The sequence below is a fragment of the Saccopteryx bilineata genome, chromosome X (genome assembly GCF_036850765.1).
Source record: "Saccopteryx bilineata isolate mSacBil1 chromosome X, mSacBil1_pri_phased_curated, whole genome shotgun sequence".
Classification (NCBI taxonomy): Eukaryota; Metazoa; Chordata; class Mammalia; order Chiroptera; family Emballonuridae; genus Saccopteryx; species Saccopteryx bilineata.
In genome coordinates, this window is record NC_089502.1 from 107588559 (window position 1) to 107616507 (window position 27949).

Below are 27949 nucleotides of genomic sequence, written 5' to 3' on the forward strand. Positions count from 1 at the left end.
CAGTAATTATAGGGGCATGCTTCTTCCCTGTGTCTTTAACAATTACTTTTATAAAAACAAGTTTTTTGGAGTGCCACCTTCCAAGTGACCTTTGGTGACCATCTCATTCTTGCAGGTCTGCTGGGTCCTACCATCCGGGCTGAGGTTTATGACACAGTGGTCATTACACTTAAGAACATGGCTTCTCATGCTGTCAGTCTTCATGCTGTTGGTGTATCCTACTGGAAAGCTTCTGAAGGTGAATCCAATATCCTCTTATTTTTCTGTCTTCTAGATATAAATGAATATTGAGTATAAAGTCATGCAACTGTGAAGTTAAGAATATTGTCATTTTAGTCTAATACCCAATGTTTTTTATTTGGTACCCTGTCATTCTATGGTGAACCAGGCTATTGACCCTAAAATTACAACTTCATCTGCCTTTCTATACCCAAAAAACTTCCTAGGGAGGAATCAAGACTCATGGTATAAACTTGAAACAAAATTCTCCTTCTCCTTCCTTAGATTTTTTACTTTTCACATATTTTCTCTTTCTCCTCCCCCAAATTTCCAAATATGTATGCCACATGTGATGAGAGCCAACCAGCAGAAGCACAAGCTGATCTTGTTAAAACAAACAACCAGTTTGGCCACAGTCCCCACTCCAACTATCTTCTCCTTAAACTTCACAGTGCAGGAAGGTAGTGAAGAGGATATTACAATTGACCATAATATTATCCAGATAGATTATGACATATGTAGATGAAGAAGATTTAATAAAGTCATTAATACACTATTAGAGCACATGCCCTATGTTGTACCTAGCTATGCTTACATGTTGACCAATTTCTCATTCTGAAATTGGAAGGCCTTAGTTTTCTGGGTTGCACTCATGAGGCCAGGATCAACTTGGGTTGGAAGAAGGAGACAGGATGGGGCAGATAGTATACAAGTTCTGGCTAAAGCCTGGATGGCTATTTCCATGAGGCTTATTGACTTGGGAGCTTCTAGAACAAATCCAGGGACATTTTAGGGAGGCCAGGATTCTCACAATTTTGCAGCTGGGGCTAAGCATACAGATAACTCTTTTGTACCCTAAACTAGGTAAGGTCTGGGAAAGTAGATTATCTAATCTCTCATATAGGTATCTGCAGTGGTTCTGCCTAGGGACAACATAGTGAGGTGATGTTCTGATGCCCATTTGGTTTATGGTCCTACCATAAGCCTTTATATTTTTATGTTATGATCCACAAGCTCCTGACCTTCTTATACTAGTCTGGGGGCCTCAGATTTTCAGGTAAATCTGTGATGATGTTAAATATCATTGTATATGTTTGTCGACCTTTCTCATATCTTTTTGTAAAGTATTGATCAAGTGTTTAAGTTTTTGCCTTGTTAAAAATAAAGGAGTTGTTTATCATTTTCTTACTGATTTTTAGAGGTAATTTATATATTCAGAATACAAATTCGATGACAGACAAATATTTGCATATCTTTTTATAGACTGTGTGTTGAATTTTTATTCTTTCAATAATTTTTCTGGTAAACAGAAGTTCTTAAAGTTAATGAACCATGAAAATTCAATAGTTAGTAAAGCACAAAAATGTATCACATTTTTCCTTTTATTTTAGAGCTTTGTATCCTGTTTAAAGTAGTTTGATGACTTTTAGTACATTTAGACAGTTGTACAGTCATCAACACAATCCAACTTTAAGACACTTCTGGCATTTCAAAAAGTTCTCTCTTTGTATTTCAAGTCCCATTTCCACTCCCAGTCCCAGGCAACTACTGATACGCTTTATATCTCTATGCATTTGCAAGCCTATCATTTTTATCTTCCAGGCCAACTCTAGCAAAGTGTTGGCCTGGAATGGTAAACTCTATTCAGCAAATTATCATTCCCTACCCTAGAGTAGGAGGAGTATATTTTCCCACCATATTGATGTTGAGTTTAGCCATATGACTTGCTTTGGCTAGTAGAATCAAAAAGCATATGATGTAAGCCAAGATAGTTCACATGCAATATCTGTCAAAGGAACTAGAGCTGCAAAACTTGGAGGGAGATCTGAAAGACAGCATGGAATGTAAAAGTCAAGAAGTATCAAATTCAAAGCTTCTGAGCAGAGATCAGAGAAAAGATAAATAGCTGACAGTACCAGAAAATAGGATGGAGTATCCCCTGAAGCATTTGGCTTGTGTTGGAGAAGTTATGCCTAGGTGCCACTGAGCTGGGTCCTCCAGGACTGAGATCCACCAAAATCCTTGGCATGTGGACTCGGAATATGTTGTAACTCTTACTGGACATGGGAATTTGGGATATCTGTGCAGGCTAGCATCTAGGATCCCAGGCTAGGCCAGGCTCACCAGCAGCAGGGAATTGAATAGGGGTTATATAGAACAGACAGCAAATGGCCACAGTTAAAATAAAAATTACACAACCAAATGAAGTTGTATCACTAAGTTCATAATACCTCAACTCAAGTGGTCCCTCAGCACTACCTGGCCATCCTAATGCTACATTTCTTCCAATCCACTCACTGTTGCTCTCTCCAAGAAAGCTATAGTATTTCATACATTTTTTACCTCTCATCAAATCTCCCATACCTCTCTTACAACCTTAGTATTAGGGAAAAGGGCATCCTTTTCTTAATTAAATATTTCAAGCAAAGAAATGTATAGAAAATAATATAGCAAACATGTATCCATTATCTTACTTTGCCAAAACTTAACATTTGGCCATCTTTGCTTAATTTAAACATTCTAGATATATTTGAATCCTCCTCTGTACCCCTCTATGATCTCCTCTCTCCCTATCCAAACATACCCACTATCCATAACTTGATAATGACCCACAATTACACAGACAACTGAACCACACACTCCATTCCGAGGTGCCAACTCAGGTTTTCTAAATATCCACCAGGATGTTCCATGCACAGGTGTTGGTATGCTGTTGCTTCTTAATGAAACCAGTTGTCCCTAGTACCCACTGGAGGGGGTGCCCCTGTACCCAAGAGAGCCTGACTTTATAATGAGGACCATGCACCTGGAACTTGGGGATGGCTTTTAGATGCTGAAAGTTTGTAGTAAAAGCATTGGCAGAGCAGGGGCAGTGCAGGGGTCGCTTGCACTGTTCTGTTAAAGAAAGTGTATAAATATTGTAGGATAAGATGGTGTATAAATAAAGGTGCCCTGAATGTTTTGGCTGCTCTGTAATTTCTGAGACCATTATGAAGCTATAGTGAGTTGCTAGAAAAATGTTTCAATAGAAGCCTAAATGTTATGGTGAGTGCCTTTAAATATTTTCTACTTCTGTCTATTGAAATGACCTAGATTCAATGACATTTCATTAACAATGAACACATTTAGTGCTCAAATTAGAATAGAAGTATCAGGCTAATCCAAGGATCAATTTTAACATCACTAAAGACAGGATGTTTAGTCAGAAAATATCTACCCCTGATGTGATATGCCCCTCTAGAGAGAACCAAGTTAAAAAGCATTTTTAACTCACCAGTGCTTATTAAAGAGTCTAGGACAAAGTATGTAACTAAAATGTGTCTGTTGAGTTGAATTGACTTCAATTAGTTTAAAATATGCAATAATGGAAACAGTTGGTTAGAGTGTGAAGATCTCATTGAGAACCACTCAACCACTTATGTTTGCATTAGTTGTCTAGAACAGTGGTCCCCAACCTTTTTTGGGCCACGGACCGGTTTAATGTCAGAAAATATTTTCACGGACCGGCCTTTAAGGTGGGACGGATAAGTGAACAAAATAAAATTATGCGACTGGCATAAAAACTGTGGTATTTTTAAATATAATTGTTGACCTTACGGTATTTATTGGGCTAAGTTAAAGAAGGAATGAGCATGTCCTCATTATTCAGGCTGTATTTAAATTTGTTATTCTGACAACGTTTCATGTCTGACATCAATATGTAATATGATAGGTTCGGGCTCGCTACCAATCATGAACCTATGACAACAAAAATAAACATGAATCCACTGTGTACTCGTATGCAACTTTATTAGAAGCATCCTCTTAACATCGCACCAACAACATAACATGAGTAACATCCTCTCTGCCTCCAAACACTTTCCAGTCGCTATGGTAACATTTAAACATGCCTTAAAAATAAGATACAACACAAAAACAAATATAAAGTGCATGAAAAATACAACTCACCATTGTTATGAATATTGTAAGTTAAGGGTTATTTATTATAATGTTTATATAGAATGAGAGATAGTAGCCTATCTCTCAACAACCATAACGCTAAATCAGTGGGAGCCCTGAGCTTGTTTCTCTGTAACGAGACGCTCCCATTTAGGGGTAATGGGAAACAATGACACCCAAAGTGTGTTGCTTATGTCCAGTCTATTCTGTAATTTTATTTTGGTTGCTGTCACTGCAGAAAATCCCGCTTCACACAAATAGAATGTCGGAAATGGCAACAGGGTTCTAAGTGCTTTTGTGGTGACCTCGGGGTATTCTGCCATGACTTTAATTCAGAACACCGGCAGAGTTGTAGTCTCGAACATATTTTTAAGGCCGCCGTCATTTGCGATCTCCAGTAGTTGATCCTCTTCTTGCATAGACATGCTGGATTCACCTGGTTTGTTGACAAATGGATCGCGGATCCATTCCTTGGCAATTCATGGGTCTTTTGTGGTTGGGAAGTAGCGTTCAAACTCTTTTAAAAGCAAATACAGGTGATCGTGCACCAGCTGGGACAATGAAGGCTTGGGCTCAGTCTCTTCCAAAATTCCTGTGAATGTTTGAAACATGTCAAATATACCCCTGTTCACGCGTCGTCCCCACAAACCCAGTTTGGCTTTAAATGCAGCTACTTTATCTGCCAACTTGAAGACAGTTGTAATTTTCTCCTGAAGTGACTGATTGAGTTCATTGAGGAGGTTAAATATGTCGCACAAGTAAGCGAGTTTTGTGACCCATTCCTCGTCACTGAAATGTGCTGCTAGCGGTGACTTTTTTTTCTGAGAGAAATCTCTGCAGCGGCTCTCATAATTCAAACACTCTGGCCAGGGACCTCCCTCGGGATAACCATCTTATTATTTCTGTGTATAAGAGAAGGTGTCTGTGCTCTGCGTTCATTTCCTCACAAAGCTGCTCGAACAGGCGCGAGTGAAGGGGGTGTGCTTTGATGTGGTTAATAACTTTAACAACATCATTCAATACGCTGTTAAGTTCCGGTAATATAGTTCGGCTAGCCAGCATTTCCCTGTGAATGACACAATGCGTAGACTCGCATTCAGGTGCAACCTCCTTAATCCAAGTAGTTAAACCAGACATCCTTCTGGTCATGGCAGCAGCTCCATCTGTGCATATGCCGACACAAAAAGACCATTTCAGTTTTCCTGATATATAGTCATCCAGCGATTTAAATAGTTCTGAGGCTGTGGTTTTGGTTGGCAATGATAGTGCACATAACATAGCCTCATGCACATCCTTTTGATAAAGATAACGCACGTAAACAAGTAGCATTGCCTTGTCAATATCTGTAGATTCGTCAACCTGGAGAGCGTACCATGGTGATATATTAATCCTTTCCAACAATTGTGATTCAATGTCCTCTGCTATTTCCTCAATGCTTTGTGTGACAATGGTAACCTAAAGAGGCATCTGTGCTATCTTTTTAACCGCAGCCTCTCCTAGAAGTTTACGACAAATGTCTTTAGTGGCTGGAAGGATCAATTCTTCACCAATGGTGAATGGCTTCTTAACCTTAGCAATACGATTAGCCACCAAGTATGATACTCTCAGTGCACTCGCATTTATTGATGTAATGGCCACCAGTAATCGTTTCTGTCCTTCTTGTTCATGCTTTTTTCTTTCGAAATACTCAGAAGGCTTGTCTTTTAAAGTAGGGTGCTTGGTCTCCAAGTGGCAAAGCAGTTTTGAAGGCTTCATTGCCTCATTACTTAGCTGGTCGCCACATATTATGCAGAGCAGCCTTGGTTTGCAAGAATCACCAGTTGCGATAAATCCATACTTCAAGTAGGACTCCTGGTATTGTCTGTTAAATGAAGCCTTCTTTTTCTTTGAGGTCATAGGTTCTTCTTCTGTCTCCTCACTGGCCCTTTTTCACTTCATAAAAATACTTTTGATGGAATTTTGTTTTTCACTCATTTTGCTAGTTTATGGGTTTAATTTTAGCAGCAACATATCACATGACCAAGACAAGCATCAGGAGTTAGTCTTAGACGGATGTAACAGAGGGAATCTGGTCATTTTTAAAACATTGTTAAAATAAAACATTGTTCAGACTTAAATATAAATAAAACAGAAATAATGTAAGTTATTTATTCTTTCTCTGTGGACCAGTACCAAATGACCCACGGACCAATACCGGTCCACAGCCCGGGGGTTGAGGACCACTGGTCTAGAACACCCCTAGAATGATGAGGCTTCTCTCCCTATTTATAGCTGCTGTTTGTTAGTCTTCCAAATTAAGTTGCAAAAGGTGTTTCTTTTATAGAAGCTACTAGTGACAATAAACTTGATATGTTTCCCTAAGTGGACAATAGTCATAAAAAGGACAATTTTATGCACTCTTGCTTTAGGTGCTGAATATGAGGATCAGACCAGCAAAAGGGAGAAAGAAGATGATAAAGTTATTCCTGGTGAAAGTCATACCTACGTTTGGCAGGTCCTCAAAGAGAATGGTCCAATGGACTCTGACCCACCATGTCTCACCTACTCTTATTTTTCTCATGTGGATCTGGTGAAAGACCTGAATTCAGGCCTCATTGGAACCCTGCTAGTTTGTAGAGAAGGTAAGTATAAAAAATGGTAAGATTAAGAGGAAATAAAAAGGGAAGTATATCCCTGGCCAGTTGGTTCAGTGGTAGAGCATTGGCCAGGTGTATGGATATCCCAGGTTCAATGTAGTATTGCAGCCCGCTGGGAACCAGTGTCGTGTGGAAAAAACCTTCTCAAGACACAAACTGACGTCAAGAGGAAAAGAGGGAGGCCTGCCAAGAGAGGCAAAGAAGATGTCCTGAATTTCCTTCTCCCTTAGCTTTTATTTATCAGAAGCAGAACAAAGGTAACAGGATTACAATGGAGGGAGATCAGGTGATAAGGGGAAAAAATTACTAATAGACTTTATGCTGACCCAGAAAAGGGGTAAATTCAGTCAGTACATTCTTTTTCTTTTGATAATTAACAAGCACAAAGGGAGGGGCAATCTAGAACATCTAGGCTAATTTTCTAAAGCCTGTTCACATGCATTCCTTTCTGTCTGCACAAAGGTCGCTCACTGACACAGTTTCTTGGTGTTTGCATCCAAGAGACATTCACTCAGGACTTTTAACTCAAGTTCCCCAATTCAAATCACAGAGGGTTTAAGGTTAGATGGCTGATTCCCTACAGTTCTATACCTGGTTAGGGTAGACAAGAGAAGTGCCTCTCTGGTTTTCCACCACTCCCCCTCATCTTCTCTCTTCCTCTTCTACAACCATGGCTCAATCATGGCTCAATGTGCCCATGGCACATTGTCCCTGCGCACAGAGGATGGCTCTGTGGAGACACCACCTCCGGTGCTAAAAATAGCTCAGTTGCAAGCAAGGCCCCAGATGAGAAGAGCATCAGCCCCAAATGGATATTGCCGAGTGGACCCTGGTCAGGGTGCATGTGAGAGTCTGTCTCTCTATCTCTCCTCCTTTCACTTGAAAAATAAGAATAATTAATTAATCAATTTAAAAAGAAGGGAAGTACAAACATCTGAGTCTATTCATAGAAGATAGAATTTATGTTATTTAATCTGAAAGAGGTTTCTTTTCCCCAGCATCATGCACATAAAAAGGAGAATAATCTAGTTTCTTAGAGGAACAGATGCCTGTCCTATGTTACCACAATACACTTTTAAGGTCAAGAAAAGTCACCTTCTGGAATTAGGTCTCTCTTCTCAAAGCATTGCTACTTTCTACTTCAAATATCCTATGGACTGTCCCAGTAGTGCCTTTTGTAAATTTTGAGTTAGGTTCCTTGAAAGCTCCATGGAGGCAAACATCCAAATGTGTGATCAATGATGTATAGACTGCTTTAGGCAGTTTGTCATCTCTAACCCAAAAGAATACAAAAATCTGAGAAAAGCAACCATTTATTTTTGTTTATAACTTGTTATTTTAAAAATCATCTTAATTTTATTCAAATAATCTTTTAATTTATAGTTTAATAGTATAAACTAAATTAGGGAATAAACTTTGTATAATTTATTTTAATCCTAATTTTTAATGGTAAAATCAGCTTCACTGGATTTTTATTTTGTTCTATTTGTGAATTTGAGGAACTATGGGAAGATGTGATACTGCATATTCCTACAATTTTGTGGCTTGAAACAATAACATTTTTTTCTAATTTTTTCATGGTTTTTGTGGGTTTCTTATGGAATTTAAATTTTTTTATTTAATGACTTGAAAAACTAAAAAAGCTGGAGTTTTCTCCACATGGTCTGTTCAGCAGAGCTACATACAGGATAGCCATATTTTCCCCCTCTTTTAAACAAACTTTTTAAAAGTTTGTTTTTAGGTTCACAGCAAATTTAAGCAGAAAATACAGAAAGTTCTTAAATACTAGCTGCCTCCTCACATGTACAGCTTCCCCTACTATCAATATCTTTCACTAAAGTGGTACATTGTGTGGTGAAAACTAAAAAGTGCTGATGAAAGAAATAAAGCAGACTTAAGTAAACAGAAAGAAATACTGGCTTCTGAACTATAAGATTCAACATAGTGAAAATCTCAATTCTCCCCAATCTATATATTTCTTTGTAGTTATAAACAAGCTGATTCCAAAATTTACATGGAAAGGGAAAATACTAGATTAACTAAAATTATTTTGCAAAAGAAGAATAAATATTGGGGAATAAATCTAGTTGGTTTTAAAAACTTACTGCAAAGCTGAAGTAATCATAACATGTATTGGTTAATGGAATAAGCTCATAAATTAATGAAACAGAATAAAGTTCAGAAATAGATCCACACAAGTATGACCTATTTATTTGGTGCAAAAGCAGTTCAAGGGAAGAAGGTTAATGCATTCAACAAATGGTGTTAGAACAACTGGACATCTATATGCAATGTTCCCAAATCTTATTATCTATACAAAAATTAACTCAAATGTATATCTAAATGTAATATGTAAAACCAAAAAAAATTTAGAAAGCATAGCAGAAAATCCTCATGACCAGGATTTAGGAGAAGAGTTCTGAGAAGACACCAAAAACACAAATAATTTTTTTTAAGTTGATAAATTTGACTTCATCAAAATTAATAACTTTTGGACATCAGAGTAACGGCAGGGTGAGAGATACTACTGATCATTCCCCTTGAAATTTCAACAAATTGAATAACTATAGTGCAATAAAGGAATCCCAGCCGTGCTCACAGGTGCACCTGAAAACCCACATACAAGGTGGAGTAAAGGTGGGACAGAGAGAAAAGGAGGCAGTCAGCTTTGGAGTAAAAGGGAGACAAACCTGGAGTGACTGGGGTTTTTTTCTCTGCTGGACTATGGAAAAGAGGGAAGCTTGGACTCTAGATTTTGTCTGAGTGGTACAGAGACAGAAACTTGGAGTGACTGGGTTTCCTTCTGCTTGGAGGCACATTAGGAGTAGACTGAGAGATAAACCAAAGCAACCAGAGCATGGGGTCATGGCCAGTGTTCCTGCAATCTGCCTACAGTCTTCACTCAGCAGAGACAGAGAAAGCTAAAGTGTGGCCTCCCCAAGCTCTCAGAACCAACCTCCCTTAACTCACAGTACAAAGAGTGGCAGAGGCAAACCCCATAGCTACCTCTCCAGAGTCACTCTCTTACCTGAAGAACAGAGGTGCTCCACATCTGGTCCCCAGGTCTTTGGATATGTGGGAAGGAGAGCCCAGAAGCTTAAGATCTCCATTGCTAGAGCCATAAAGCTGGATACCTGAAGCCATAAAGCCAAAGACATAAGGCCCAAGCCATAAAGCCAAAGCTGAAAAGCCCTCACAACATGCCCCACCCACAGCAACATCTCACCAGAGGACAGCCCAGTAGCTTCACAGAGCTAAAAGTTGTATTACAGTAAAATCTACTACAGAAAACCTCTCAAAACTGAAATTAAATTTTCCTTTAATTTCCCCACTTTTCAAACTTTCTTCTTTTTTCTTCTTATTCTTTTTATCTCTTTTTCTCTTTTGAATTTTATTTTCTTTATTTTTTATATAAAGTATTTATATTTTGTGAGTATGTTTTGTTTGCTTTTGATCTTTTTTTCTGTGCTTTTTCTACTTTACTTGTCATAATTTTTTAATTCTATATGTATTTTTATTTTTATTTTTTTACTTTTATTTGGCTTTATTTTTGTTAGGGTTCTTAAAAATACAACTTTCAAATGCCATTAAAGAAGAAGAAATAGAATATCATGGCTATGTAAGACAGAGACATAGTTCAAAAAAAAATCTCCAGGAAAAAAAATCTGAATCACATAGAAACATTAGAGTTAAATGATGGAGAATTCAAAATTGAAGTTCTGAAAATACAAAACAAGATGTGAGAAGACATCGATAGGCAACTTAGTGAGCTCAGAAAACAAATTAATGAACAAAACAAATACCTCACCAAGGTAACTGAAACTTTAAAAACAGAGATGAAGAACTCAATACATGAATTGAAGACTGAACTAGCAAGTGTAGCTAATAGAACAAGCCAGATAGAGAAAAGAATCAGTGACATCAAAGATAGGCAACTAGAGATGCTACAGAGAAAAGAGGAGAGAAACTCAAGAATTAAAAAAAAACTCAGAGAGCTCTGCAAGAATGGTCCATCAGAAAGAGAAATATAAGAATACCGGGTATATCAAAAGAAGAAGAGAAGGAGAAGGAAATGGAGAACCTATTCAAACAATAATGGATGAGAAGTTCCCAAGTCTATGGAAAGAGTTAGAGCCTTGCCAAATCCAAGAAGCAAAATGAATGCCAAGTTACCTCAACACAAACAGACCTACTCCAAGGTACATCATCATAAAATTGTCAAATATCAATGACAAAGAAAGAATCCTCAAGACAGCTAGGTAAAAGAAAAATATAACATATAAAGGAAAGTGCATTAAGTTATCACCAGACTTCTCAGCAAAGAAAGAAATAAAAGGCATCCATATCAGGAAAGAAGTAAAGGTATCATTTTTTGCAGATGACATAATCTTGTATATAGAGAACCCCAAAGACTCCACCAAAATCTATTAGAAACAATAAACTAATATAGTAAACTCACAGGATACATAATCAATATGCAAAAGTCCACTGCTTTCCTATACACCAATGATAAACCAGAAAATGAACTTAAAAGATTCTTTTTACAAATGCAATAAAAAATACCTAGGAATAAACTTAATAAATTATGCAAAGTACCTATATACTGAAAACTACAAAGCATTATTGAACAAAGTTGAAAAAGACACAATGAAATGAAAAAAATATTCCATGTTCATGGATTGGAAGAATTAACATAGTTTAAATGGCCATATAACCCAAAGCAATATACAAATTTAATGCAATTCTCATCAAAATCCCAATGTCACTTTTTTAAAGAAATAGAACAAAAAAAATTACCAGGTTTGTATGAAATCATTAAAAACACTGTATATCAGTTGGCTCAGCGGTAGAGTGACAGCCCAGTGTGTAGAATTCCCAGGTTCGATTCCTAGCCAGGGCATACAGGAGAGGTGCCTGTCTGCTTTTTCACCCTTTCTCCTCTCCTTTCTCTCTGTCTCTCTTTTCCCCTCTTGCAGCCAAGGCTCCACTGGAGCAAGTTGGCCTGGGTGCTGAGGATGGATCCATGGCCTCCACCTCAGGTACTAGAATGGCTCTGGTTGCAACAGAGCAATGCCTCAGATGGGTAGAGCATCGCCCCCTAGTGGGCTTGCCGGGTGGATCCTGGTTGGGTGCATATGAGAGCCTGTCTCTCTGCCTCCCTGCTTCTCACTTCAGGAAAATACAAAAACAAACAAATGTATAGTCAAAGCAATTCTAAGAAAAAAGAATGAAGCTTGAGGTATCACACTACCTGACTTCAAATTATACTATAGAGCCATGATAATCAAAACAGCATGGTATTGACAGAAAAACAGACCTTCTGACCAATGGAACAGAACTGACCACCCAGAAATAAAACTGCATGTATATGAACAAATAATCTTTGACAAAGCAGGCAAAAACATGAAATAAAGAAAAAAAAGCCTCTTCAATAAACAGGTCGGAGAAAATTGGAAAACCACATGCAAAAGAATGAAACCTGACTACAGTTTGTCCCCCTGAACAAAAACTAATACAAAATGGATCCAACCTAAACATAAGGTCTGAAACAATAAATTATGTAAAAGAAAACATAGGTACTAAACTCTTGGACCTTGACCATAGAGGACAATTTATGAATTTGATCCCCAAAGGCAGGGGAAGCAAAGGCAAAAATAAATGAATAAAACTATATCAAACTAAAAAGCTTCTGCACTGCTAGAGAAACTTAAAATGAGACAGGAAGGCAACCAATCAAATGGGAGATAATATTTACAAACAGTGGAGCCAATAAGGGGTTAATATTCAAAATATATAAAGAATTCACAAAGCTCAGCAATAAACAAGCAAACAATCCACATAAAAAATGGGGAAAGAACCTAAACAGACACTTCTCCCAAGAAAACATTCATATGATCAACATAAATATAAAAAGTGTTCATATTCACTAACTATTTGAGAAATGCAAATCAAAACTACAATAAGATGCCACCTCACACCCATTAGATTAGCTATTATCAACATGACAGGTAATAACAAGTGTTGGAGAGTCTGTGGGGGAAAAGGAACCCTCATTCACTGTTAGTAGGAATGTAAACTGGTACAACCATTATGGAAGAAAGTATTTGGTTCCTCAAAAAGATGAGACTAGAGCTACCATATGACCTAGCAATCCTTCTATTGGGTATCTACCCCCAAAACTCAAAAGCATTTTTACATAAAGTCGCATGCACCCTCATGTTCATTGAAGCATTATTCACAGTGGCCAAGACATGGAAATAACCGAAGTGTCCTTTGAGGACTGGATAAAGAAGATGTGGTACATATATACAGTGGAATACTACTCAGCCATAAGAAATGATGACATAGTTACATTTATGACAACATGGATGGACCTTAAGAACATTATACTGAGTGAAATAAGTAATTCAGAAAAAGCTAAAAACTGTATGACTTCACACATAGGTGGGATATAAAACTGAGACTCATGGACATACATAAAAGTGAAGTGGTTTCCAGGAAGAGAGGGTAGTGGGGGAGAGGGTAGCAGAGTAAATAGGGACAAATACACAGTGATGGATAATGATTTGACTGTGGTTGATGGGTACACAACATAATTAACAGTTGAAATGCTATAGAAATGTTTACCTGAAACCTATGTACTCTTAGTGATCGATGTCACCCTGTTAAATTTAATTTTCTAAATAAAATTTAGTCCTGGCTGGTTGGCTCAGTGTATTGAGCATCCACTTGGTGAATGGACATCCTGAGTAAGATTCCCAGTCAAAGCTGCAAGAGAAGCAACTATCTGCTTCTCTCCTCTTCCTCTCTCCCTTCTCTCTCTCTTCCCCTTTCACAACTGGAAACTCGATTCTTTCAAATGTGTTCCTGGGTGCTGAGGATAGCTCCATTGAAGTGTATTAGCCTCAGGCACTAAAACTAGCACAGTTGATCCAGGTATTGGCCCTAGATAATTGTTGCTGAGTGGAGCCCAGGCAAGGCGCAAGCAGGAGTCTGTCTCACTATCTCCCTTTTTCTCACTTTAATAATAAAATATAAATAAATATTATTCTGAAAAAGAAAAACTAGCTCTGGCCTGTTTCTCAAAGGTAAAGCAGTAGTGGTAGAGCATTGGCTTGGCATGTGAAAGGCCTGGGTTCAATTCCCGGTCAGGGCATGCAGGAAGAGCAACCATCTGCTTCTCTACCCCTAACCCCTCCTTTCTGTCTCTTTCTCTTTCTTCCCCTCCCTCAGCCATGACTTGAATACTGCAACCACAATTGGCCCCAGGCACTGGGGATGCCTCTGTGGCCTTGCCTCAAATGCTGGAATGGCTAGGTTGCCAAGCAGCAGAGCAGTGGCCCAGATGGGCAGAGTGTCACCTGGTAGGGAGCTTGCCGGGTGGATCCTGGTCAAGGTGTATGTGGAAGTTTTTCTCTGCCTCCCTGCCTCTCACTAAATAAATAAATAAATAAATAAACAAACAAACAAACAAACAAGAAACAGTGAAATATTGCTATATTCCTATTAGAATAGCTAAAATAATAATTTAAAAATGGTCACACATGCAGGTAAGAATCAAGAACAACATTGTTGTAACATTGTTGGTGAGAATTTCACAATGGTAAAGCCATTCTGAAAAACAATTTAGCAGTGTATTTTGTAATTTATAATAAAAAATATATATTTGATCTTCATCCAATTCCTAACAGAGTTCCTAAAACCTTTGAAATGCCCTATGATGACAGATAGAAATGTGTTCTTGTTATGATAATCAGGTAGCTTTTGGAAAGCACCTAATCTTAGGGGCTGGTTGCCAATGGAACCAGTCATGTAGTTAGAAGTTGGAATTTTTAGTCCCACTTGCCTGATCTTCAGGAAGGGATAGGGGCTTGAAGTTGAGTCCAATTACCAATGGCCAATGACTTAATCAATTATGCTTATGTAATGAAACTTCCATAAAAGCCCAAGAAGAAGGGGTTGGGAAGCTTCCCAGCTGGTGACCACCTGAAGATGCTCTGAGAGTGGTGCACCTAAAGAGGGCATAGAAGCTTTCCTCTCTTTCCTCATACTTTGCCCCATCTCTTCCATCTGGTTGTTTCTGTTATAACCTTTTATAATAAACTGCTAATCTAGTAAGTAACACGTGTCTCTGCATTCTGTGAGCCAATCTAGCGAATTAATGGAACTCAAGGAGGGAGTCATTGGGACCTCTGAACTGTTGATCAGAAGCACAGGTGACAACCTGAACTTGCAGTTCGTATCTGGAGTGTTGGGAAGAAGGCAGTATTTTAGGACTGAGCCCTTAACGTGTGGTATCTGATGCTAACTCCAGGAAGCTGGAGTCAGAATTGAGTTAAATTGTAGAATGTCCAGTTGGTGTCTTAGAATTTCTTGGTGTTGGGGAAAAACACACACATACTAAAATTGGTTTTAGAATTTTAGAGAAATGAAAGATGAATATCCACACAAAGTCTGCACATGAATGTTCACAGCAACTTTATTTCTAAAGCCAAGAAATAGAAGTAACCTAAATGTCCTTCAATAAGTGAGTGGTTAATCAAACTGTGGTACATCCATACCATGAACTCAACAATAAACTAGAATATAGTATTGTTACATGCAACAAAATGGATGAATCTCAAAGGCATTATACCAAATTAAAAAAAAAGTTATATATTATACGGTTCCATTTATATGGCATTCTCGAAAATACAACTCTGTAGTGATGGATAACAGATCAGTGGTTGCCAAGAGCATAACTATACACATAAGTCAACACATGAACATACACACACACACATATATGACTGTATATATGGCTATAAAGCCATAGAAAGAGGGAGTTTGGGGGATTGTTGGAACTGTTCTATACACTGATGGTGGTGGTTTCATGAATCTATACCTGTGTTAAAACTCATAGACTTATTCACTAAAAGTAAAAATCCACTTCACTATTTGATAATTTAAAAATAAAATAAAAAGAATTAAAATGTTCTCAGACAGCCTTGCCTGTATTTTAAATTTGTATGAACAAGTTACTTTCTTTGTCCAATCTAACTTTTACTTTCGAAGCATTAAGGGTACAAGAAAGAAACAAGGGGAATATCATCAGAAAAATATCTTCCTACTTGAAATAAGCCTTCAAAGAAAACTTTCCAATAAAATGAAAAAATACAATGTTAAGAAAACCAACATATTCAACTATTAAAACATGAAGCAAGCTCATTTTCAACATTAACAACTTTCAATATTGGTGTACATGGTGTTTACTTACAGTGTAACTATAGGTGTTTAATATAGACAGTTGTTATTTTGCTCATAATATTTGTTTATTTATAACTGCAGAAGTAAAAAAATGTTAAAACATAATAGAAACACTTTTTATTAATTGCCTATATGCACATTTCCCATAAACAATGTGTATGATTTTTGTAATTTTTTATCTTTTACATTTTCTCTGAATATATACATATATACAGGGTGGGGCAAAAGTAGATTTATAGTTGTGAGTACATGAAACAAAATTTATTCTTGTATTATTTATTAATTATTATATTATTTTTATATGAATAACTGTAAACCTACTTTTGCCCCTTCCTGTATATACAATATGATTATATGGGCTTGTATTTTGTATCTTTATAATTTTATTTTTTAGTAATTCATTTTTATTGTATTCTACAAAAGTAGTGGTCTAGAGCAAATTTGAAGTGTAATAAAAGTTCTTTACCCCAGAGGCACTGATATAGGAGACCTGACACCAAAAAAATGATGTTATGGTAAAGTTAACAAGAGTCAAAGGACTAGATTTGTGCTTACTTTCAAACTATTGATAAAGTAATATCTCCTCCTAGTGTCAATTTGCTATGACAGGATTTTCAATAGAAGATAAATGCAAGGATTGGACAAAGGAGATGTGGTACATATATACAATGGAATAATGCTCAGTCATAAGAATAGATGAAATACTGCCATTTACAACATGGATGGACCTTGAGAATATTATGCTAAGTGAAAGAAGTCAGTCAGTAGAAGCTAAGAACTATATGATTTCACTCATATAAAAAATATAAAAATGAGACTCATAGACATAAACAATAGTATGGCGGTTAGCAGAGAGGGGAATGGCAAGTTGTGGAGGGGGCTGAATATACAGTGACAGAAATTGGTTTGACTTTGGATGATGGACACACAACACAATGTACAGATCATGTTCCACAGAGATGTACACCTGAAGACTATAGATCCTATTAACCAATTTCACTCATTAAATTTAATAAAAATAAATAAGTGTCAAAAAATAGAAGACAAATGCTCTTACATCTTTTGCAGGGAGCCTGGCCAAAGAAAAGACACAGACCTTGCATGAATTTGTACTACTCTTTGCTGTATTTGATGAAGGTTAGTGAGCTGCATCTGAATTTTGAGCTCCTGAAGAAAGCAAATATATTCATTGATTCTGGTACTTAAGATGAGGGCTGCTATTGTCCAGAAAAAAAAGTGGTTATAGAAAGATCATTACTGTTCAGGAATAAAGGAGATGGAAATGACAATGAATCTTCCTCCAAAAAAGTCACCCTTAGTTTTATAGGTACCTATGATATAAGAAGATACAGGAGCTGAGTAACAGGTTAGCCTCATCCCTCTCATTAAATCCACCAACAAAAGCTTTTTGCTTAACTTGAGAGAATTTTAATAAAAGATGTATATTGAGTATATTTAAGGTGTACAACATGATGATTTGATATATATCTACACAATGAAATGGTTACTACAGTCAAGCTAATTAACATCCATCTACTGACAGTTCCAACTGTATGTGACAAGTGTACCTAAAATCTACCCTCTTAGCATATTTCCAGTGTTCAACACACTCTTAGTAACTATAGATATCATGCCTATACCTTAAATCTCCAAAACTTGCCCTTTTTAAAACTGAAAGTTTGTACTCTTTGATCAATATCTTCCCATTTCCCCCACCCCCAGCTCCTGGCAACCACCATTCTATTCTCTGCTTCAATGAGTATGCCTTCTCTTATCTTCATCTCTTGGCTTTTAAGTAACTTTGGCAAATTACTTAACCTCCCTGTGTCTCAGTTTCCTCAAATTTAAAATTGAAATAATAGTACAGTTTGCCCTCAAGCAACATGAGGATTATGCTGACCTCCTGTGCAGTCAAAAATCCATGTAAGGCCCTGGCCGGTAGGCTCAGTGGTGGAGCTTCAGCCTGGCATGCAGGAGTCCTGGGTTCGATTCCCGGCTGGGGCACACAGGAGAAGCGCCCATCTGATTCTCCACCCCTCCCCCTCTCCTTCCTCTCTGTCTCTCTCTTCCCCTCTCACAGCCAAGGCTCCAGTGGAGCAAAGATGGCCCGGGTGCTGGGGACGGCTCCATGGCCTCTGCCTCAGGTGCTAGAGTGGCTCTGGTCGCAACAGAGCGACGCCCCGGATGGGCAGAGCATCGCCCCCTGGTGCGCATGCCGGGTGGATCCTGGTCAGGCGCATGCGGGAGTCTGTCTGACTGCCTCCCCGTTTCCAGCTTCAGAAAAATACAAAAAAAAATCCATGTAAAATTTTTGACTCTTCCAAAAATTAACCATATTTGTCCCTTGGTATCCATAGGGGATTGGTTCCAGGAACTCCCTCAGAAACCAAAATCTGTGGATGATCATGTCCCTTATATAAAATGGCATAGAAATACACACAGTTAGCCCCCCACATCTAATGATCCCCAATTGTGGATTGAAAACACTGTTTTCAACCCTCAATTGTTTGAATCCGAAAAGGTGAAATTCATGGATACTGAGGGCCAGCTATTTATTACTGAAAAAAAATCAATGTGGATTCATGTAGTTAAAAATCCATGTTGTTCAATGGTCAACTGTACTCTTTATGTAAGATAGTTATGAGTGATTTCAATTGAGTAACAAAGCACTATGTGGCACAGAATAGGTCCTCAATAGTGTTCGTACTTCTGCCTCTTAATCATTATATAATAAACAACAATGTAATCATCTTTGCTCCCCTCTTACCTTCCTACATTGTCATCTTCTGAATTAAAGCTCGCATTTTCTTTCTCTTGACTAGCTTCCTTGTCTTTTTGTGTGTCATGACAATCCATTATTACTATAGCAGCCAGAAGGAGCCTATCGAAATGCCAGTGATCTTGCCACTCCAGGCCCTTCAATTTTATCTCAAATCAAAACACAAACTTGTTAACACAAGGACATGTGAATTATTTTTCTATTTCTACCTCACCATCTGGGCTCCAGCCAAACTGAACACATTTCTTATTTCACCCAAATATGCCAAACATTTTCTCTCACCCAGAATTTTCCCTATGCTTTTTCCTCGCCTGGAAAGCCTGTTTCCACCTTCACACCAATAACTTTCTTTTTCTAGTTGCGGTTTATGCTTCTATATATTTCCCAAAACTTTGAATTTCTTCTACATCATCATTGCCTGCTTTATTTAATATTTATCTTCTTTGACCTCACGTCCCTTTCCTTTCAAGAAAAGTAAAGTTTCTTCTCCTTTCTGCTCCCATAACACCCTGTTCTCATTTCTATTACATCACTCTTCACTCTTTATTATAATTTTCAGCTTCTCTGTCTATTCAGGCTAAATTTTAGGTTTGAAGGCAGAGATTGTCTTCTCTGTTATCACTGCCTAGCACTCAATAGTGCACAGTATATATGTTTAGCTGAATGAACAAATTAGTGGATACAAAGATAACTTATGAGAATTACCCCCCAAATGCTGAGTGTTTCAGGAAATTTCAGCATTGGCTGCTAGTCCCTTACACAAAGGGGCAACTTCAAAGAGCTGCTGACCAGTAATGACATTTACAATGCTTTTACTTTTATTAATTTCATGGAAGACGTTAGGAAGCTTTCAGGTTCTTGAGCTTTTATTTCTGCTCCTGAATAAAACAATTAGGTCAGTGACAGGGACTGACAATCTTTTCTTAGGATGATTTTCATCTGCTTCCTCTTTAAATAATCTAAGGAATAAAATAAAACCCTCATGGTGCAACTATTTTCTCTTCTCCTAGTTATTATTTGTCATTATCCCTTCCCTGTAATGGGCAAATAGAGAAAGAGAATATTAGTTTAAGCAGGAAATTTCTGCATTTTGATCATTGTGTTCTCTTCTATTATTGATTTTGAGGGCAAGTCATCCATTCTTACTGTGCTGACAAAAATGCTGTTGGTGTGAAGAGTCTCTGCCCCATGGGAGAGAAGGGAGGAGAAAGGAAGGGTCAATCATAAGACAGACACTTAGCTGGCCCTATATTTGCATCCTCTCTCACCAGGGAAAAGTTGGCATTCTGAAACATATGAGGACTCCACACAAGCAATGTATCCTGCATCTGCTCAGCCCCGGCCTGAAATGCATACAATCAATGGCTATGTAAACCGGTCTCTGCCAGGTATGTACACACTGGCACAAGAATCCTCAGGGTCTTCAGCATTCACTACCAGAGCTCATTTCTCCAGTTCTCTGCAGATAATCCTGCACCCTAAAGAAAAGCCCACTAAATTCTGGCTTTTGTTGAGAGCATGTGTCTTAAAGTACAATGGTTGACTCCTCTTCCAGTTACATAAAAATGAAGGCCTGCCCATGTAAACAGAGCTCACAGATTTCTCTTTCTTTCTTTCTTTCTTTCTTTTTTTAGCTCCTTGATGGTCAACCTTTTTTTTTTTTAATAAATAAATTTTTATTTTAATGGGGTGACATCAATAAATCAGGGTACATATATTCAAAGAAAACACTTCCAGGTTATCTTGTCATTTAGTTCTGTTGCATACCCATCACCCAAAGAGAGATCATCCTCTGTCACCCTCTATCCAGTTTTCTTTGTACCCCTCCCCCTCCCCCTCTCCCTCATTCCCCCCCCCACCCCCCGTAACCACCACACTCCTGTCCATGTCTCTTAGTCTTGCTTTTATGTCCCACCAATGTATGGAATCCTTCAGTTCTTGTTTTTTTCTGATTCACTTATTTCACTCCGTCTAATGTTATCAAGATTCCACCATTCTGCTGTAAGTGATCCGATGTCATCATTTCTTCTAGCTGAATAGTATACCATGGTGTATACCTGTCTTGTTGATAACAGCCAATCTAACAGGTATGATGTGGTATCTCATTATAGTTTTGATTTGTATTTCTCTAATAGCTAGTGAAGATAAGCATCTTTTTATATATCTGTTGGCCATTTGGATGTTTTCATCGGAGAAGTGTCTGTTTAAGTCCTCTCTTCATTTTTTAATTGAATTGTTTATTTGTTGTTGAACTATATGAGTTCATTTTATTTTGGATATTAACCCCTTATCCTGGCTGTTGTTTGTGAATATCATCTCCCATTTGGTTGGCTGTCTTTTTGTTTTACTGTCAGTTTTCTTTTCTGTGCAGAAACCTTTTAGTTTGACATAGTCCCATTGATTTATTGTGGCCTTCACTTCCCTTGCTTATGGAGTCAAATTCATAAAATTTATAGCTATGGTACATAAATTTAGTACCAATGTTTTTTCTATGTAATTTATTGTTTCAAATCTTGTATTTAGATATTTGATGTATTTTGAATTAATTTTTATGTGTGGGGACAAACTATATTCAAGTTTCATTCTCTTGCATGTGGCTTTCCAATTTTCCCAACACCATTTATTTATTTTTATGTTTATTTTATTGATTTTGGAAAGGGAGGAAGAAAAGAGAGATTAAGAAAAACAGACAAGAACATCAATCTGTTTCTGTCTGTGCCCTGACCAGGGATCAAGTTGGAAATCTTCGACCCTTTAGGAAAATGCTCTAAACAACCAAAATATTTAACCAAGTCAAGTCAGCACCATATATTAAAGAGGCTTTCTTTTTTCCATTGTGTGATTTTGGCTTTTTTGTTGAAGTTGAAGATTATTTGTCCATATATATGTGTTTTATTTCTGGGATCTCTATTCTGCTCCATTGGTCTGTATTCTGTTTTTCTGCCAATATCATGCTGTTTTGATTATCATGGCTCAGTACTATAATTAGAAGTCAGGTAGAGTGAGACCTCAGGCTATATTTTTTTCCCCTTGAAATTGCTTTGCTATTCAGGGTTCTTTATAGTTTCACACAAACCTGGTGATTTTTTTGGTTCTATTTCTTTAAAAAGTAACATCGGGATTTTGATGGTGATTTGATTAAATCTGTATATGACTTTGGGCAATATGGCCATTCTAATTATGTTAATTCTTCCAATCCATGAACATGGAATATTTTTCCATTTCATTGTTTCTTTTTCAATTTCTTTCAATAGTGCTGTGTAGTTTCCAGTATATAGGTCCTTGACATCCTTTGTTAAGTTTATTCCTAAGTATTTTATTTTACTTTTTTTTGTAGCAATTGTTAAAGGAATTTTTCCAGTTTATTTTTTGAAGTTTCATTGTTGTCATACAGGAAAGCAATAGACTTTTGTATATTGAATTTGTGTGCTCCAACTTTATTGTATTGGTTTATTGTTTTCAATAGTTATTCAGTGGAATGTTTGGGGTGTTCTATATATAGGATCATGTCATCTGAAAAAAGTGAAACTTTTATTTCTCACTTTCCAATATGGATGCCTTTTATTTCTTTCTCTTGTCTGATCACTCTGGCTAAAACTTCTAGCATTATGTTGAATAGGAATGGAGAGAATGGGCAGCCTTGTCTTGTTCCTGATATTAGAAGAAAAGTCTTCAATGTTTTACCATTTAGCATAATATTGGCTGATGGTTTGTCATATATGGTCTTTATTATGTTGATGTACCTTTCATCTACACCCATTTTGTTGAGTGTTTTAAACATAAATGAATGTTGTACTGTATCAAATCCTTTTTCTGTGACTATTAAGAGAATCATCTGATTTGGGGCCTTTGTTTTGTTGATGTCATATATCATGTAGATTGATTTGTTTTTTGTAACAGAGAGAGGGACAGATAGGGATAGACAAACAGGAAGGGAGAGAGATGAGATACATGAATTCTTTGTTGCAGCACCTTAGTTGTTCATTGATTACTTTCTCATATGTGCCTTGACCAGGGGGCTACAGCAGACTGCGTGATCCCTTGCTCAAGGTAGCGACCTTGGGCTCAAGCCAGTGAGCCTTGCTCAAACCAGATGAGCCCGCGCTCTGGTTTCAAACTTGGGTCCTCCGCATCCCAGTCCAATGCTCTATCCACTGTACCACCACCACCTGGTCAGGCTCAGATGATTTCTTCAAACAAGTTCTCTATCCTTCATTTGTTCTCTTATCCTTCAAGTATCCCTATGATGCAGATGTTGTTTCTCTTCATGTTGCCGCAGATTTCTCTTAGAATTTCTCAGCCTTTTAAAACCTCTTTTCTTTTTGCTTCTCTGCTTCTGTGCTTACATTTATCTTGTCCTCTAAATTACTGATTTGATTATCCACTTCATCCAGCCTGCTATTGATTTCTTCTAGTGCAGTCTTCATTTCAGATTAGTGTACTTGCCATTTTTGACTGGTTCTATTTTGGTATCAATGTCCTTTTGAATGCTTACTAAGTTCTCATTCTAAGACCCTTGAGCATCCTATTAACCATCATTTTTAACTCTGTGTCTGATAGTTTGGTTATTTCTCTTTTATTTAATTCTTTTTGGGGGGATTTCTCTTATTGATTCATTTGGGTCATATTTCTTTGTGTGCTAATTTTCTCTGTGTATTAGGTAGTGCTTCTCCGACTCCCAGATTGTTGTGGCATCTTTATGGAAAAAATGGGCTCGGTGGTACTAACCTCCAGGTTGGTTGTGTTCTTGGCTCTAGGAATATTTCTTGAGGGTTGTATTTACCCTCCTGTTGTATGTGAGTATTGAATGCAGTTGGTCTTTTCTTGGGTATGGTTATCTCTTCAGGTTGGGTGGCTCCAAGGATCTACCTTGATTGTGTTGTATTAGACACTGTGCAGTGTCTGTCCTGTGGGGCATATTTATTCTCCACAAGTATCTGGTGCCTGCTGGATGCCTTCTTTGGGCATACTTCTTGTGTACCTAGCTAAATCTAGCATTGGTGTGGTCTGCCACCCACTCCTGGTTGTGTTGTGTCTAGGTCTTCTTCAGTTGGCATAGCCCTTGTTTGTAACCTGCCACAAGCTACTTATCTGGAGCTATTGCTCTGTTCACTGTTTGTATCTTCATTTTCTGTGCCTGGTTGGTGTCAGAGGGGCTGAGTTGTGTATAAGGATCAGCTTCTTCCTGCTTAAAAATGCTAGCAGCTCTGTGAAAGCCCCAAGTTTGTAGGATTTGCCTCCACTTTTCAGCTGCTCCACCTCCTCTTGCAGCTTCTTGGTCTTCCCACAGTGTCTTCTGTAAAAGACTGTAGTGTGAGCTCAGACTGGCCTCATCTCACCAAACCCTCTACAACAGGGGTCAGGAAACTTTTTGGCTAAGAGAGCCATGAATGCCACATATTTTAAAATGTAATTATGAGAGAGCCATACAATGACCCATGTACGTTACGCATTATCCAATAAAAATTTGGTGTTGTCCTGGAGGACAGCTGTGATTAGCTCCAGCCACCCACAACCATGAACATGAGCAATAGGAAATGAATGGATTGTAATACATGAGAATGTTTTATATTTTTAACATTATTTTTTTATTAAAGATTTGTCTGCAAGCCAGATGCAGCCATCAAAAGAGCCACATCTGGCTCACAAGCCATAGGTTCCTGACCCCTGCTCTAGAACTTACAAGCTTGGTGGGTTAGGACAACTGAGGTTGAGAATAAAATGTTAGTGAGACTCCCTGCTTCAGGGGTCTCTTGTCACAAACTCAATACAGGGAAAGTGGCCCTTATTATGAAATCTAATCCCTCAGACACTGCTGGATACCCCAATTCTATTTCTCCCCAGCTAGGTGAGCAACAGATTCAGATTGGGTGGAGTTGACCTTCCTCTCTGCAGAACTTCTTCTGGCTGGGGCATCCCTGATCTCAAGGAGGAAGACTAAGAGAGTACTGCCCTGGGGCTGACTGTGATCCCCCTAGAAAGTGGCTAAGCCCCTCAACTGAACCAAACAATAGGCTTCAGGAGACCCACACCTTGAATGTCTTTTCTCTTGTTTCTTGATATAAGCCTGTAGTGATATGATCTCTCACTTATTACTGCTTCTGCTCCATCCCAGAAGTTTTGATATAGTATCATGTTGTCATTTTCTTTTGTTTGTTATTATTGTTATTATTATCTTTTTTATTATTATTCAGTGAGTGGAGGAGAGGCAGAGAGACCAACTCCCACATGTACCCCAACAAGGATCCCCTAGGCAAGCCCACTAGGGAGTGATACTCTGCCCATTTGGGGCATTGCTCCATTACTCAGCAACCGAGCTCTTCTTAGCACTCGAAGCAGAGGCCATGGAGCCATCCTCAGTGCCTGGGGCCAATTTGCTTTGATTGAGCCATGGTTGCTGGAGGGGAAAAGAGAGAGAAAAAAAAGAGAGAGAAAGATGGAGGGGGAAGGGTGGAGAAGCAGATGATCATTTTTCCTGTGTGCCCTAAGAATCAAACCCAGGACATCCACATGCTGGGCCAATGCTTTACCACTGAGCCAAACAGCCAGGTCCTGTGTATGTCTTTTGATCTCTGCTTGTACTTCTTCTTTGACCCAGTCATATTTAGCGTGTGTTGTTTAATTCCACATTTTTGTGGGAGTCTTTACTTCCTTTCTGCTGTTGAATTCTAATTTTAAAGCCTTATGGTAAGAGAATATGCTTGGTATAATTTTAAACTTTTTTAATTTGTTGAGGTTAGTTTGTGACCCAAATATAGTCTATTTTTGAGAATGTTCCATGGACACTGGGAAAAAATGTATAAACTGATATCCTAGGATGAAATGTTCTGTAAATGTCTATTATGTCCATTTGGTTTAGTGTGTCACTTAAGGCCAATATTTCTTTATTGATTCTGTTTGAATAATCTATATAAACTGTCAATGGTGTATTGAAATCTCCAAGTATGATTGTGTTTTTCGTCTATCTTTTTTTTCTGTTAGATGTCTCATATATTTTGGTGCTCTCTTATTCAATGCATATATATTAAGAAATATTCATCTTTGTCTCTTATTACCTTTGTTGTCTGGAAGTCAGCATTGTCAGATATGAGTATGGCTACACTCGCTTTTCTTTGGGTACTCTTTGTTTGAAAAATCATTTTCCAACCTTTCACTTTGAATCTACTTTTGTCCCTCCAGTTTAAATGTATCTCCTGAAGGAAGCATAGGGTTGGGAAGCTCTTTGATTCAATCTGTTACTTCATGCTTTTTTATTGGTGAGTTTAGTTCATTTACATTTAGGGTAATCATTAATACATGAGAATTTTCTATATCCATTTTATGTTGTTTTCTGTTAGTTCTGTTTCTTATTTAGTTCTTTTCCTTTGTAGTTATGTCAGTTTTTTTGTTTGTTTGTTTGGTGATTTTCCATGATTCCTTTCTGTATTTCTTCTGGATTTTTTTTTTTTTTTTGTATTTTTCTGAAGTGAGAAGCACGGAGGCAGAGAGACAGACTGCCCATCTGGAGTGTTGCCCTGTTGCAACCAGAGCCATTCTAGCACCTGAGGCAGAGGCCATGGAACCATCCCCAGTGACTGGGCCAACTTTGCTCCAATGGAGCCTTGGCTGTGGGAGGGGAAGAGAGAGACAGAGAAGAAGGAGAGGGGAAGGGTGGAGAAGCAGATGGGTGCTTCTCCTGTGTGCCTTGACCGGGAATCGAACTCAGGACATCCACACTCCAGGCCGATGCTCTATCAGTAAGCCAACTGGCCAGGGCCTGCATTTCTTCTGTTTTAAAGCTATGTATTTCAGGGGAGTTTTTTGTTTGTTTTCTTACAGAGACAGAGAGAGAGTCAGAGAGAGGGATAGATAGGGACAGACAGACAGGAACGGAGAGAGATGAGAAGCATCAATCATTAGTTTTTCGTTGCGACACCTTAGTTGTTCATTGATTGTTTTCTCATATGTGCCTTGACCATGGGCCTTCAGCAGACCGAGTAACCCCTTGCTCGAACCTGCGACCTTGGGCCCAAGCTGGTGAGCCTTGCTCAGACCAGATGAGTCCGCACTCAAGCTGGGGACCTCGGGGTCTCGAACCTGGGTCCTCTGCATCCCAGTTCGATGCTCTATCTACTGCGCCACCACCTGGTCAGGCTGTATTTCAGTTTTGTTTAGGTTATTGAGAAAAAAAAGATTTGTATATACAAGAGTTTTTTGTCTCATGAGTATGTCTGTCTTCCCTCCTACATTTATACTTCAGACCTTTATCTTCTCCCCTTTTATGTTATTGTTGTCACAGATTATCCTTGTTTTTATTGTAACCTTGTTGGAGCTTTTATTTGTCATTTTGATTTGTTTTGTTCTTTGTATTTGGTTGAATAACCCCCTTGAGTATTTCCAGAAATGGTTTTCTGGTGATAAATTCCCTCTACTTCTGTATGTCTGGAAAAGTTTTTATTTTTCCTTCATATTGAAGGATAACTTTGATATGTATAGTATTCTTGGCTGGTAATTCCTCTCTTTCAGTACTTGAATGTTTGGATTCACTCTTTTCTATATTGTTGAGTTTCTGCTGATAACTTGGTGAACGCTCCTTTATGTGTTATGTTCTTCTTTTCCTAAGCTGCCTTGAGGATTCTTTATTTATCATTAATTTTTTTAGTTTTACTAAAATGTGCCTTGGATAAGGCCTGTTTGTGTTGAAGTGCCTAGGCTTTCTGTTTGCTTCCTGGATTCGAGGCTCTAACTCTTCCCATAAGCTTTGGAAGTTCTCATCAATTATTTGTTTAAATAGGCTCTCCATTCCCTTCTTCCTCTCTTCTTCTTATTATTATATTATACCTATTATTCTTATATTGTTTTTTCTGATATGGTCAGACAATTCTTGCAGAGCTCCCACATTTTTTTATTTTTTTAAATTCTTGAGTCTCTATCTTCTTTCCTCTGTGCCATCTCTAGTTGCCTGTGTTTGATGTCACTGTTTGTCTCCTTTATGTTGATTTTTCTATTAGCTTTACTTGCTAATATATTTTTTTTTAGTTAGAAAGGGAGAGGATGGCGACAGACAGTGACAGACAGACAGGAAGGGAGATGACAAACATCAACTCATAGTTGTGACATCTTAGTTGTCCATTGTTGCTTTCTCATATGT

At 38.0% G+C, this 27949-nt stretch overlaps 1 protein-coding gene across 2 annotated transcripts in view; it reads left to right on the forward strand.

Moving 5' to 3' along the window:
- The window catches only part of F8 (coagulation factor VIII), a 210351-nt gene that overhangs the window by 46525 nt on the left and 135877 nt on the right, over positions 1–27949 (forward strand). For both annotated transcript variants that reach the window (XR_010727831.1, XM_066249411.1), the window contains exons 3-6: positions 116–238; positions 6567–6779; positions 17109–17177; positions 20091–20207. Coding sequence is in view for 1 of the 2 variants with exons in the window: in XM_066249411.1 (XP_066105508.1) it covers positions 116–238; positions 6567–6779; positions 17109–17177; positions 20091–20207 (522 nt within the window). In the remaining variant the exon portion in view is untranslated. The remainder of the gene's footprint in view (positions 1–115; positions 239–6566; positions 6780–17108; positions 17178–20090; positions 20208–27949) is intronic.